Raw genomic sequence first — 15,248 nt, 5'->3', positions numbered from 1 at the left:
TACATGTTTTTACAAGAAAACTACTGTTGAGTGCTTCAAAAGCGCTAATCATAACAGGACATTCTCCCACAAATAAATGATGATGATACTTGTCATAACTGATATCCTAAACCTTATTACAAAAGGTTGAAAATAAGCAGGAGATTTCCTGAAAATGTGTAAATAGAAAGGTGGAGTTTCAATGTTTTGGGGCAGACAAAAACAGTACCGCATATCCTTAAAAACTGTTCTTAGAATCTTGATTGGAACAATATACAGTACCAGTCCAAAGTTTGGACAAACCTACTCATTCCAGGGTTTTTCTTTATATTTACTATTTTCTACATTGAAAAATAATAGGGAAGACATCAAAACTATGAAATAACACATATTGAATCATGTATTGAATCATGTAGTGACCAAAAAAAGTATATTTTAAATTTGAGATTCTTCAAAGAAGCCACCCATTGCCTCGATGACAGCTTTCCACACTCTTGGCATTCACTCAACCAGCTTAATGAAGAAGTCGCCTCGAATGCATTTCAATTAACAGGTGTGCCTTGTTAAAAGTTAATTTGTGGAATTTCTTTCCTTCTTAATTAATGCGTTTGAGCCAATCAGTTGTGTTGTGACAAAGTACCGGTGGAATACAGAAGATCGCTCTATTTGGTAAAAGTCCATATTATTATGGCAAGAACAGCACAAATAAGCAAAGAGAAACGACAGTCCATCATTACTTTAAGACATGAAAGTCAGTCAATGCGTAACACTACAAGAACTTGCAGTCGCAAAAACCATCAAGCGCTATGATGAAACTGGCTCTCATGAGGACCGCCACAACACAGGAACGCAGAGTTACCTCTGCTGCAGAGGATAAATTCATTAGAGTTAACTGCACCTCAGATTGCAGCCCAAATAAATGCTTCACAGAGTTCAAGTAACAGACACATCAACTGTTCAGCGGTGAGTGTGAATCAGTACTTCATGGTCGAATTGCTGCAAAGAAACCACTACTAAAGGACAACAATAAGAAGAAGAGACTTGCTTGGGCCAAGAAACACGAGCAATGGACATTAGACCAGTGGAAATCTGTCCTTTGGTCTGACGAGTCTAAATTTGAGATGTTTGGTTCCAACTGCCTTGTCTGTGTGAGACACAGAGTAGGTGAACGGATGATCTTTGCATGTTTAGTTCTCACCGTGAAGCATGGAGGAGGAGGTGTGATGGTGACACCGTCAGTGATTTATTTAGAATTCAAGGCACACTTGACCAGCATGGCTACCACAGCATTTTGCAGCAATACACCATCCCATCTGTTTTCGCGCTTAGTGGAACTAAGTGCGAAAAGCTGTGTAAGGGCTATTTGACCAAGGAGGAGAGTGATGCATCAGATGACCTGGCTTCCACAATCACCCAACCTCAAACAAAATGAGATGGTTTGGGATGAGTTGGACCGCAGAGTGAAGGAAAAGCAGCCAAACAAGTGCTCAGCATATGTGAAAACTTCTCAAACACTGTTGGAAAAGCATTCCAGGTGAAGTTGGTTGAGAGAATGCCACGAGTGAGCAAAGCTGTCATCAAAGCAAATGGTGACTAATTTGAAGAATCTAAAATATATTTAGATTTATTTAACACTTTTTTGGTTACTACATGATTCAATATGTGTTATTTGATCGTTTTGTTGTCTTCAGTATTATTCAACAATGTAGAAAATAGTCAAAATAAAGAAAAACCCTTGAATGAGTAGGTGTGTCCAAACTTTTGACTGGTACTGTATGCGTTATTTTTCTATTGAAAAGTAGGCTTCTATACCTTTAAGATGAGGGAGCCATGAATCTTCTTGAGGATGTCGTCCATCTCCATTAGTTTGGGCTGGATGAGGGAGCTGTGGGGTCCACTGATGTGTCCGATATGGTCCAGGCCCAGGTAGTGCAGGATCAGAATGTCCCAGTCGTCTCTCTTCAGCGTGCTGTCCAGGTGACGAGTCACGTTGTTGTCAACCTGGGAAGAGTTAGCGGGGACATGTCAACACAAAAGACTAACACCAAGACACAATCTAGACTGTGTCATTGTTTCTGAATCAGACCTCTGAGAAAGTCTTTATGTATAGTATGTTAGAAATATTATGTAATAGAAGCAGATTAAACTTGATACGGAATCTTGGAAAAAACTTTTAGTAAATTGGCATGGCATTCCCATGTAACTAACAATGAAAAAATCACATCAAACAGACAAAATCAATGAGAGTGCAAAGGTTAAAGGGCATGGCCCTGACCTTCAAACAGACAATGACCATGACTGACCTCAGTGTAGTCGGACACAAAGAAAGAGGTGGTGCCGTCATACTCCATGAAGTGCTTGGGAAAGAGCTTCACCCAGGTGTCGTCCCCATAGAACACCATCCGCTTGCCCGCCGTCTTGGCCTGCCAGATGAGGTTGTCCTCCAGCAGTGCGGGGGAGTTCAGGTTCATCACCACGTCGATGAAACCTGGGATACTGCCTGTGGTCAGGGCCTAGAGGGAGCAGGAGGAGGAGGGCCAAGGGAGTTTGTCAGTCTACGTACAGTACCAGTCAAAAAAATTGGACAGCTACTCATTCAATGGTTTTTATTTGCACAATTTTTTACATTGTAGAATAATAGTGAAGACATCAAAACTATGAAATAAAACATATGTAGTAACCAAAATGTAGTAACCATGTAGTAACCAAAAGAGTGTTAAATCAAAACATACTTTATTTTTGAGATTCTTCAAAGTATGATGACAGCTGATGACAGCTTTGCACACTGTTTTTCACAGTTTTGATGTCTACAATGTAGAAAATACTCTAAATAAAGACAAACCCTGGAATGAGTATGTGTGTCCAAACTTTTGACTGGTACTATATCTAAGCTAGCAATAGGCTAATTGTGCAACATAATTGTCAGGTGTAGTCAGCAAGTATCACTGTTATTCAAAGTATCACTGTTATTTCGTTACGCTAGCATCTCCATTTACTTAACTGTGATTTGCAGTAGAATAAGGCTAACACCGGAGCTACAGCAATTACAATGGGAAACTGGTGTAAGATTGTGTTCAAAGCAATCACCGAATGACACACTTATTTACGATAAACAAATAAAATACTGTATTATGTAATGAGAATACTATTATATGACTATTTATTGTATCACATAATTTATTACATAATGTTGTGTCCTCCTCAGCTAGTTAAAGCCAATAAAGAAACCCATATAGGCCAAGATGTTGTTGGCAGTATCTCACTAGTCTGTCACAAACGAGGCATATCAACATGTTTTCACGCTGAAGTGTTTACAGCAACTCTTTGCATAATCACTGTGATTTCTCACAACCAGGCATTCTGGGGCAAATAACCTTGAGCCAGCCTCACAGAAGGAAGCAAACTAGGTTAAACTAAACTAATGAAATAGATTCCATGCCTTTCTTTTTCCACAAAATTGTTCTCGTGCTCGTGCTTTAGTCCATTTGCACATGTCAAAAGCACCTGCTGGCCTTTGTAATTCAAGCAAAACTATCAGAATTATCTACATTTAAGGCTGTTGCATGCTTCCCAGTTGAAACAATTTATGCATATATTATGACAACATTATGTGATGTTTTTGTTCGTTTCGGTGTTCCGGCAGAGATTTTCCAGCTGTTCGAGCGGAAAAAAATATATACTTGAGGCAAGTTGAAGTTCTGTTGCCAAAGTCTACGCCCCTTCGTCGGTGATTGGTCAACAGTACTAATACTAGTAGGAGTAGGAACTATGGACGGGATTCTTCAACGAAGTGTTTATTGTCATTCAATGAGACAAGTTTTCATGCACATCGTTTCACTTGAGAAATACGGCACAAAACATCTTAATTAGATTGTGCGACTAAAGCTTAGCGTACTGCTTCCCAGTCGCAACAGTTCCAGCATGTATTACTACAACATTTTGTGATGTTTTTCTGCCTTTTTGTCTTCACCAGGTTTTTTCCCCCCGGCTGTTCATGCACAGGCCTCACGAGACGCGTCTAAGTTCCCGCACTTAACATTCATGTGGACTCTGACGGATGTGATTTTGCCAGAGACTTCATGGCCCTGTTGGATTGCTTCAACTTCACAAGGTATGTCAACTTGCCCACCCATGACAGAGGCCATGTACTTGACCTTGTGTGCACAAATGGCACGGCTCCCTTCCAGCTGCGTGTATTCATGGATGCCAAGGGAAGCCAGGCTTCCACAAATATTTGACCAATAAAACAAAAATTATCTTTCGTCGCTCTGTGTTTTCGTGATTTTCCATCAATTCGCAAGTGGTCTATTTGCTAAAATCGTCTCTTTCCTAAGGCATGGATGGAGGTGGATTTTGTTTTGACTTCATTCTCCGTACTGGCCTATGATTATGACGGATAATCTGATCTAACAATAAATGCATATAATGTGCTACTGGCATGAGATGATTGGCCTGAGATGATTGGAGTTCAATATGTAGCCTAGTAGGCTGACGTTAATTAGCAAGCTAACTTAGCTGGTTCATTGTTGCCCATGTTAGCAAGCATTGTTAGGCTAGCAAGCATTTTAGCTAGGTAGCCTATGAAAAATAAAACTAAAGGCACACTGTATGAAAGAGCAACAGACCGTTTTGCTAACATGAAAGTGAGGAGAATGGCATTGGTGGACATGACTGTCCTGTGAGGATCCAAATAGGTCAGATCAGGTTTGCAATGGTTGACTTCAACCAGACCCCATCTCACCCGCGGCTGGTGGGGGTTAACAACTCGCGCACTGTTGTAAATCCAACGGAGAAGATTCATGTCTACCTCTACAAATTCACCCAAGGAATGTGCTTTGTTTCAAGAAGACTTTTTCCGCCAAAACACATTCTAAAGTGAATACTGGAACAATATTTCTAACATAGAACATGGAGAATGGTCAGAGGCGATCTAAAGAACACTGTTGTTTTGTTTGTTATTTTGTGATGTCGTAAAAAAATTTATAAAGGAAATACTGCAACTTGGAAAGTATACACTCTATATTTACGAAGTAAGCATCCTCTACATTGTGTATGAAAATATAAAAAATGATGGAAGTGTTTTTGTTAAGAGAGGGACATGATTTTAGGAGCCATAAGAGACAATTGTTTTACATAAACTTTGCACAGTGACATGTCACACCCCTAAGTGAGGTCAGAGAGCGTGTCAGCCTGACGGAATCGCCCTTTAGAACAAACTGTATACAATTCTGAGTTAAGAATTAACATACCAGAACAGAGAGACTTAGGAGGTGCAGCTCATGTTTAAAGGGGTTTGACATCTGAATCTCAACTCAAGGTAGAGACGATACACTCACCCCCCAACTGGTATGGCTAATTAGCTGTCCTAAGTAAAATATCAAAAAATGCGAATGTAAGTGGGACTCCATTCTATTACTCTGTTCAAACCACCATATTACCCTACTCTCATCACCTCACTGGGAACCACCTCACTAGCCCATCTTCAAAGAAGCATCTTCCGGAGTGAATGGAAGGAGAATAAACTCTGTAGTTCTGTTCAGGACTACACAACAAATGCATGTAAATGCATTCATGATTTCTTACGCCAAGCGGGCGACGGTTCATGTGCAAAGTATAGGAGTACTGTAAGCTAGAGTAGTTTCTAAATGTACCATTAAGTGTCTCTGTCTCTGTCTCTCTCTCGCCCTCTCCATGTCTTTTGTAACAAGCAGCCATATTGTTGTCAGTCCGCTAGGGACCTGATATTAGCGTATTAAGAGTGTATGTTCATCCAGTGTTACCATTTAGTTAGCTAGTAAATAAATAATTAAACTAATTTGTGTAGTACTGAATCATAAGTAAGGCTCTGACTTTTGCAGATGCAAGGAGGTTACGACTGTTCAGAATGATGATATGATACGAGGTTATGACTAATAAGTTGTCTGTTTATAGATGTGATAATTCGGGAGATGGTAACTCTTTAAAGAACCTCTCGTGGTGCCCCAGATCCTAACGAGTAAATTGTTAGATGATTAATTTAATCGGGTAACAAATAAACATATTTAGGTAATTTGATAAATTAGAGTCTTCAGATTAATGTTAGAGTCAAGTCTCAACAGTTTTCAACTACTCTACAAGTCAACTTTTTAAATTAGTTTTACTTGAGTGTGCAAGCACACACAGACACACACATAAATCAGTACCATGGACAGCCACATGATATTTAGCAACACTAATTTAACTTAATTGTTTTTTGGTATCTTTAAGTTTGTTTTCAGTGTATTAAACTAAGCATACAGTGGGGCAAAAAAGTATTTAGTCAGCCACCAATTGTGCAAGTTCTCCCACTTAAAAAGATGAGAGAGGCCTGTAATTTTCATCATGTTAACAAACTATAGTTTTGGCAAGTTGGTTAGGACATTTACTTTGTGCACGACACAAGTCATTTTTCCAACAATTGTTTACAGACAGATTATTTCACTTGTAATTCACTGTATCACAATTCCAGTGGGTCAGAAGTCTATATACACTGTATATACACTGTGCCTTTAAACAGCTTGGAAAATTCCAGGAAATTATGTCATGGCTTTAGAAGCTTCTGATAGGCTAATTGACATCATTTGAGTCAATTGGAGGTGTACCTGTGGATGTATTTCAAGGCCTACCTTCCAACTCAGTGCCTCTTTGCTTGACATCATGGGAAAATCTAAAGAAATCAGCCAAGACATCAGCAAAAAAATAGTTGATCTCCACAAGTGTGGTTCATCCTTGGGAGCAATGTCCAAACGCCTGAAGGTACCACGTTCATCTCTACAAACAATAGCACGCAAGTATAAACACCATGGGACCACGCAGCCGTCATACCGCTCAGGAAGGAGACGCATTCTGTCTCCTAGAGATTAATGTACTTTTGTGCGAAAAGTGCAATTCAATCCCAGAACAACAGCAAAGGACCTTGTGAAGATGCTGGATGAAACAGGCACAAAAGTATCTATATCCACAGTAAAACGAGTCCTATATCAACATAACCTGAAAGGCCGCTCAGCAAGGAAGAAGCCACTGCTCCAAACAGCCATAAAAAAAGCCAGACAACGGTTTGCAAATGCACATGGGGACAAAGATCGTACTTTTTGAAGAAATGTCCTCTGGTCTGAAGAAACAAAAATAGAACTGTTTGGCCATAATGACCATGGTTATGTTTGAAGGAAAAGGGGGAGGCTTGCAAGCCGAAGAACACCATCCCAACTGTGAAGCACGGGGGTGGCAGCATCATGTTGTGGGAGTGCTTTGCTGCATGAGGGGCTGGTGCACTTCACAAAATAGATGGCATCATGAGAGGGAAAATGATGTGGATATATTGAAGCAACATCTCAAGACATCAGTCAGGAAGTTAAAGCTTGTTCGCAAAATGGGTCTTCCAAATGGACAATGACCCAAGCATACTTCCAAGGTTGTGGCAAAATGGCATAAGGACAACAAAGTCAAGGTATTGGAGTGGCCATCACAAAGCACTGACCTCAATCCAATAGAAAATGTGTGTGCAGAGCTGAAAAGGCGTTTGCGAGCAAGGAGGCCTACAAATCTGACCCAGTTACACCAGCTCTGTCAGGAGGAATGGTCCAAAATTCACCCAACTTATTGTTGGAAGCTTGTGGAAGGCTACCCGAAACGTTTGACCCAAGTTAAACAATTTAAAGGCAATGCTATCAAATACTAATTGAGTGTATGTAAACTTCTGACCCACTGGGAATGTGATGAAAGAAATAAAAGCTGAAATAAATCACTCTCTACTTATTCTGACATTTCACATTCTTAAAATAAAGTGGTGATCCTAACTGACCGAAGACGGGGGATTTTTTACTAGGATTAAATGTCAGGGATTGTGAAAAACTGAGTTTAAATGTATTTGGCCAAGGTGTATGTAAATTTCCGACTTAATATAGTATGCAGTAGTGATGCGGGGGTTCATTGACTCATCGTCCCCTCAGTTATATCTATGCGTCGGGTGGGCGGTTTAGGGTCATTAAATATTGTGTGGATGAAGGGATGAAGGGCGGGTGGGTAGCGGGGCGGGTTTAATAAAGAGATAATACTTAATGTAAAACATTTTTTAATACAAATCCATAAATGTAGAATTATTGTGCAATATATATGTACAGGCTTCACTGACTTTTTTCCCATTATTTTAGTCTGTCTGTCATTAGTGCATAAGCCTAAACTTTAGGGCCTACCTGTACGCGTGCTAAATCGCCTACATGCCAATTGCTTTTGGAAATGGGCAGAAAAGGTTAATCATGTTGATCCACGGAGGCAAAAAGGAGCTGAACTCAACAAGAGAAAAGCTGTGAAATGGAGAGTTGAAAATAAAGAAAATGGAGGGACAGAAAAGTCATGTTTGGGAAAGATTTGGTGAAGTGGTAAAGAAAGATGTTTTACTGTCAAAAACACCGGATAGGAGCAGTGAAATGTGTTGTTTTACAGTGTCAGCCATAGTAGTAAAGAGCGACGAATGATAGCAGTGCCGGCTATGTTATGTGTGATGGTTGTGAGGTGCTAAACAAATTTGACTTCAAATGGCCCTATGGCACCTAAAGGCAACTGAAGTCTACTGTTTGGATGGGTTGAATGGAGACTGAAAACTGACTGTAGGTCTATAACCTCTCAAATAACCTTAATATTAACTCCTGCAAAATTAAGCATTTCCTGCATTTAAAATGATACACCAAATGTAGGCTAACTTTGTACTCAGGAACAGGAGTGGAGATATATTATTGATTTATTTCCCCATCTTAAGAGAATGTGAATTCGCAGTTAGCACTTCTACAGGCGGTATCTAGCTATCTTTATTAGCATTATAAAAGGCCAACCTGAAATCGTATCAGAAACATGTTGGGTCGTTTTCACAGCTTTCTATTTCCTTACAACCGGTCAAAATGAAGTAAATCGGACATTTTGCCCAGAAAATCATTCCGGTTTTTGTTTTTCTTGCAAAAGGTTAATTTAGACTTGTAGGGCAACATATAATGACAAACGAGAAGCTGCATGTATCTAATTATAGACAAGTTGACTAACAAATAACCTACCAAAATGTCAGAAATTATAAGCAGAAACAAATCTAATGTCAGGCAAAAACAAAATCCTGCATCCCCTTGGTCAACTTTTGTTTTCTGCAGTCTGACTACAGCGCAGTCTATAACATTACATATAACATTCTATAACATTTCAGGCTATCAATCAAGTTAGAGTAGCTAGCTTGTCTAACTATCTTAGCTAGCATGACTGCTGGCAAGGTTGGTAGACATTAGAAAATAAGCATGCAATAACTAAATAAATAAATACAGACTAAACTGAATAATGCTCACATTCCTTTCAATCCTTTACCCAAATTTAGCAGTGATGCAGAGAAGCATATTTAGTGTCTTAAAAAAAAGAAACATCAGTCAGGAGCATACAGACAGCTCAAGAGGTATGCTTAGATATGCAGGAAAATGTACTCTTTTTTTACATAGAATTAAGCATAATGATTATGGCTCTAGATTGCAAGACAAGGCTGTTTCCGGTGTTTCCATCCTATATAGCCATCCTCACTCACTCTGCACCCCCTCAGATTTTTGGGGTGTAAGATGCCCCTGGTTCAGAACCCCAAGGTGGCCCAAATGGATATCTTTAGATCCCTACTCTGCTATAGCTTCAAACCCTGATTGGAGGTAACATATACATCCTTTTCAAGCTAGGCCTACATTGCAAAAGTCAGAGAAAAGTTTAGATCAATGCTTAACTTTTGATCTTACGCAGGATATTTACACAAACCCTAGAGAGACAACATCAGTCTATTCATCTATGAGGGTTCACTTGGCAGCTCACACGAACCACACAACCCTCCGTCTGTGACAGAGAGCTCAGTTGAAACCTGTACAGTCTCGTTCTTAGATGTGGTAAGAAAAAACACGCTCAAATCAGATGCAAGAGAAGAGCTTGTCTCAAGCAGGGTTTCTGACGATTTCATCATTGGCAGGCTGGGAAAAACCACAACACCTGTTTCCTGCAGAGGATATGACTGGTAGGCAAAATAAATATGTTGGTTGAGCATTGGAGTCGATGGAGAGAAGATCCAATTTTTGGGACTTGGTGGAGGAACAGAGAAAACCCTTGACTTAGCTCTGGGGGAAGTATACACCTGACACAAAAACATATTAGTCTGCGTCAGAACCAAAGTAATCGTCACACGTATGTTAAGGGAACACGCTGGAACGCACCATGCTTTCTTTTTTTTATTTTCCCCTTTTTTCTCCCCAATTTCGTGGTATCCAATTGTTAGTAATTACTATCTTGTCTCATCGCTACAACTCCCATACGGGAGCCATGCGCCCTCCGAAAACACAACCCAACCAAGCCGCACTGCTTCTTAGCACAGCGCGCCTCCAACCCGGAAGCCAGCCGCACCAATGTGTGGGAGGAGTCACCGTGCGCTATGAGACAAGGATATCTCTACCGGCCAAACCCTCCCTAACCCGGACGACGCTAGGCCAATTAGAACGCCCAATGCATTATTAAGGCTTAGCACTAAGGGAGGGCCTTGAAAATGCAGCTAGCATTGCATGTTAAATAAGGCGGAGTCAAAGACTGGCGAAAATAAAGAAGTGGGTCCAATAAGTGCCCTCTCAAAGCATGATGTGGTTTAGCCCAAAAACACGAGGCCAAATGCTGTGTTTGGGATAACGACTAAATATTAGGTCTTCTTGTTGGTTGGATGGTTGGTTGGTTCAGTCTTAGTAATGCAGATTATATGATTGCTTTCTTTTCCCAGGGCATTTTCATTTATTCCTACATACTCTCCAGAAACCAATATTATTTCCCCCCCCCCCCGTCCCTGAGAAATTGTCATCTTCATAATTTACTAAATAGAATGACTACACCCACACACATCACTACGGGTGAACAAAGCACACAAAGGAAAGGTACATTGAGATGAATATGTAAAATGTATCTAAAGCAAAAGACAGAAAGAAAAGCTCCCACTTCTTCCCATTACAATGGAATTAAAAGGCTAATAATGTCTGCGATGTATTGATTGAGTTATTGATTGAGTCAAAACCACTTTCTCATAGACCCAGTCACCCATATTGGCATTTCCAAATGCTGCAATTCCTTGCTGACCCTCATGGACGTTATGTCCAACTTTGGGTCATCATGAGCAGACAGGTCTTCACTATTTTGGGCCAGTTTCCCCAGAGTTAGCCTAGGCCTATTAAAATGTGTTCAATAGAGATGATTCACCAGAACTCCTCCCCGCTGGCTGTATGTTCTTGTTACAGTCAAACTGAAGGCTTGGAAATTATACAATCGGCCACAAAAACATATTTTCTCATGTGTCCACTCCAATGAAAGGATATGTGAGGAAATTCTTCAGAAGCAGAAAACTACTACCGGCCACCGGAAAGTATTTGGAATGCTAACGAGTTCAGTCTGAGCAGGTGTAGAGCAATTTGTCAACCTGAGCAAAAAGAAACCAAATATTTCCTCCACACAGAACAGTGTTCTCAACAATGCAACCTAAGGGAATGTGCGAAAGCCTTGACCCGTGATAAGTAGAGATGAACTTTAATTTCCAACTTTCTCAACAGAAGTGATGAGCAAACGGGTCATTGTCGATGACGCGTGCAGTCACAGTGGCAAACATTCATCATCAGGGAATCATGAAGCATCACTAGTCCACCGGGGCTGTGGTGAGAGCGTGTGTGTTCACTCACTGGTCTTCGCTTAATAACATACACTTCACCTCATTTGGGTGAAGAGTTATTCAGAGTTATTAAGTCTGCATCACACACTACCATCTGCAGTATTTGCGACAGCAAAGCCAATAAAGTGTGGTGACCCTGAAAAAGGCTTCCAAGAATAGACAGAGCTCAACATACAGGCTTGGTCTTCACCTCAACAATTACCAGTAGGCCTATGGTATTATTATTATTTTTATTTTAAATGGCCCCAATTCCACCTTTTTCAAATGAATAAACTCCACACAGTCTAATTTATAAGAGAACTCCCTGTCTGCAAAGCAAAGGTCTTCCCAACACAGCCCAGTCGGCTAAAGTTAGTGAGTGAGCATAGTCAGTGATTGGGTCTTCCGGACGCACTGTAGCTTTACCTGCAAAGGCATTGTTTTGTCCTGAAAATACTTTCTCTTATCACTTAAGTGGGCGGGAGATGTGAAAATAGTCAAGGGAAACTGGAATTGGAATGGGACTCTGAGTGCGTGTGCGCGCGAGCGAGCGCAGGGCCAGTTCCAGGTACAAGCCATATAAGTGGTCGCTCAGGGCAACCAAGATCTAGGCTCAGTCGGGGTCTCAACGTACTATTTAGAGTAAGAATAGTAGAATACATCAGGTGAAATTTCCACATTTGGTTGTGCATAAGCAGTTATCTTGTTCTGAAAATCACTCAATTAGCTATGTCAGCTAACATTTTTTTTCTTGGCAGTTAGTCTAGCCAGCTACTGTATCTAAACTTGTAGTAATCATGGCCGAATACCAACCAGGCATGCAGTGCACGTGCCCAGGAGCCCTGACCTCCAGGGTGCCCCACATTCATTTTGTTAGTCATTCTCACTCCGATATCATATTAACATGGCATAAGTCATTAAAAAATGTGTAGAATTGCAGGAAACTTGCTTTAAAACTTGAATTTCTCTTTCCACCGTCAAGCGGTGGGCCACTAAAATGTTTTGTCGCGAGGTGGGGGGCCCAAAGGCTAGAGCCGGCCCTGTGTGTTTGTGTGTACATGTTATCAACAACAGGAAACTGGGCCTAAGTCACGCCATTCCCTGTGTGCCTCAAAACACAAGGGCAGCAATACACAGCGTACAATTCAGCCAGTATATCCACTGAAATATTTATTTTCCTCAACAATTCTCTCAATTACATCCCTCCCCAAACTGCCTTTTCTGGAATGTATTTCCTGTCACACAGCCAGAGGCTGGCTGGTGTACTCCTAATGAATGGGCTGTGTCTCTGGGTGATTCTGATTTGGGTTAGTTGGCCGTGTCATACCAGTTGATTGGGTGCACTGCAGTGATTTGGAAAGATGCAGCAGTCCATGATGGCACACTTGCACTGCCACCTTCTGGTATGAATGAGAACGTCTCAACACAAAGATGTGCCAATTGTTGTTTACAGTTATTATTCAGGGTAGGCCATTTTTGGGGGGAGTTGTTGAATCAAAGTTTGAATCTTGAATCTATGAATGATCTATTAGGCCCAATTAGCTATGGTAAATGAGCGTTGACATTTTGAAAGTAGCTATAGAGTAATTTGATCAACTGTCAGAATAAGGTGGTAGGGTACACATATTCTGCCTCTCTTTGAACCACATACCACTTATGTCATTAAATCTATAGCTAGACTAATACTCATAAGTACTTATATTCAAAGGTCATCAATACAGGACAGTGCTTAGACTAGATCTATAACAAGACAACAGTTGAAACAGTGTCTCATTTGGAAGAAGATTTCAAAGAAAATGCATTATTAGGACTTTTTAATGGCCAGAACTCAAATCAAGGAATCAACCAAAACTAGACATATGTGCCCAGTTAGTTCAACACACTTTATCCAAGGTTTTGAACCCAAACATATGACAACCCATGACATTTCACCCTGACACCGTCACAATCACAAAGCAGCATTTTCAAAGGTAGAAAAGATAATCCTGCACACAATATTACTTCTGCACATTTATTGCAATATTGTGAGTGTGGGAGTTTTCTTTTCTACAATGAAGTTGTAAAGGGTTGTAATAACTGCACCACAAATGAGAATTAGTTATGGTGGTGTTCTACTTTTGTACCTTGATTCTGGGCATTGTAACTGTAGGAGGTCTTGCCTTGGCCACAAAGCTGTGTGTGGAGCCCCTCTCCACTAGGTGCCTTGTGTATGGCATGTACTTTCTCCCATTGGGACCAAACACAAAGTCCTCCCTGAGCGCATCAATCAACACTATCACCACTCTCTTAAAAAGGGGGTCTGGGACCTTGGACAAGTTTGGGGAGCTCCCTGTAAATGCCAAAGAAAATGCCACAGTTACCAACACATTAAAGGTATTGTAGACAACACTGAGGAACAAATGGGTAAAGTAACATGTATTCTGTGTGCAAAAGAAGAACTTTATTACTTGTCATCATTCAAGCAAGTAGCTAGCTATCCAGTGTAGAAAATCAATATAGTCAGCTAAGAGCCAAGAATAACAGTGCCACTCTTATTTTAAGTATAGCTAGCTAGCCAGAAAGAAAAGAATGTCAACAAAACACACCTGTGAATGGTTCAGCCGGAAGATCTGACAGCTTGCTTTTCGATGAAAAAGATGATTTGACAGGGACTGGGAAAAATCCCCTAAGAAACAAGGCTACGCTTAATACTTCGAGTATGAGACAAAACGAGGCAAAAACTGACGAACGTACCCTCATTTTGCTGACAGGCTAGCTACCTAGCTAGTTGACAGCTATGACATGAAAGGATAAACGTTATCTTGACAGCAGTGTTTGATTTAATCCTCTGACTCTTGCATTACAAGGAAGTGGCTAGCTTGATGTAATGAATGGCTCTCCCGCTGGCGAGCTAACTCGCCCCAATTTTGCACAAAAAAAAAATCGATTTACAATAATAAAAGGTTCGTTTTTGTGACATATTCATCACCACCGAAAAACATTTGTTTCTACAAGTTGAAAAGGATGCTCTCAGGAACTGGAGCTGTCAACTTGGTTCCGGGTTTGTTTAAACTAGCTACGGATAGTCGAAGCAGTCAAACAACGTAACTGGGACTTCGAGAATAATTACGATCCATCCAGAGAAATATGCTTTGGAAAGATTACATCTATTGATATTTGTGATTTTTTAAATAACTACTATTTAATTATTGTGATATGTTGAATGGTCAAAAGAGAAAATATTTCGTTTGGGCTCCCGAGTGGTGCAGCGGTCTAAGGCACTGCATCTCAGTGCTTAGAGGCATCACTACATACAGCCTGGAATCGAACCAGGTTGTAACACAACCGGCTATGATTGGGAGTCCCATAGGGCGGCACACAATTGGCCTGGGTTTGGTCAGTGTAGGCCGTCTTTGTAAATGAGAATTTGTTCTTAACTGACTTGCCTAGTCAAATTAAGGTAAAACATGAAATGTTTGGTAAGAACAGAAAACAGTTTGTGGAGCATGGTTTGCTGTAATGTTTTTGTAAAGCTTTGAGGTAAAATTTGCCCTACTACAGATCTAAAATCAACTCCCTTCCCCAATCATAA

General features: G+C 40.6%; 1 protein-coding gene across 3 annotated transcripts in view; it reads right to left on the bottom strand.

The window, feature by feature from the left end:
* LOC110505154 (GPI ethanolamine phosphate transferase 2) overlaps positions 1-14,742 on the bottom strand; it is a 127,032-nt gene extending 112,290 nt beyond the window's left edge. For all 3 annotated transcript variants that reach the window (XM_021584178.2, XM_021584179.2, XM_036970026.1), the window contains exons 1-4: positions 14,263-14,742; positions 13,801-14,006; positions 2,283-2,492; positions 1,792-1,980 (exon numbers count right to left, since the gene is read on the bottom strand). In XM_021584178.2, the coding sequence (XP_021439853.2) occupies positions 1,792-1,980; positions 2,283-2,492; positions 13,801-14,006; positions 14,263-14,416 (759 nt within the window). In that variant the 5' untranslated portion in view covers positions 14,417-14,742. The remainder of the gene's footprint in view (positions 1-1,791; positions 1,981-2,282; positions 2,493-13,800; positions 14,007-14,262) is intronic.
* Between the last annotated feature and the right edge of the window lie 506 nt (positions 14,743-15,248).

This window comes from Oncorhynchus mykiss, chromosome 31 (genome assembly GCF_013265735.2).
Source record: "Oncorhynchus mykiss isolate Arlee chromosome 31, USDA_OmykA_1.1, whole genome shotgun sequence".
NCBI classification, from domain to species: domain Eukaryota; kingdom Metazoa; phylum Chordata; class Actinopteri; order Salmoniformes; family Salmonidae; genus Oncorhynchus; species Oncorhynchus mykiss.
This window is presented reverse-complemented; position numbering and strand designations above follow the sequence as displayed.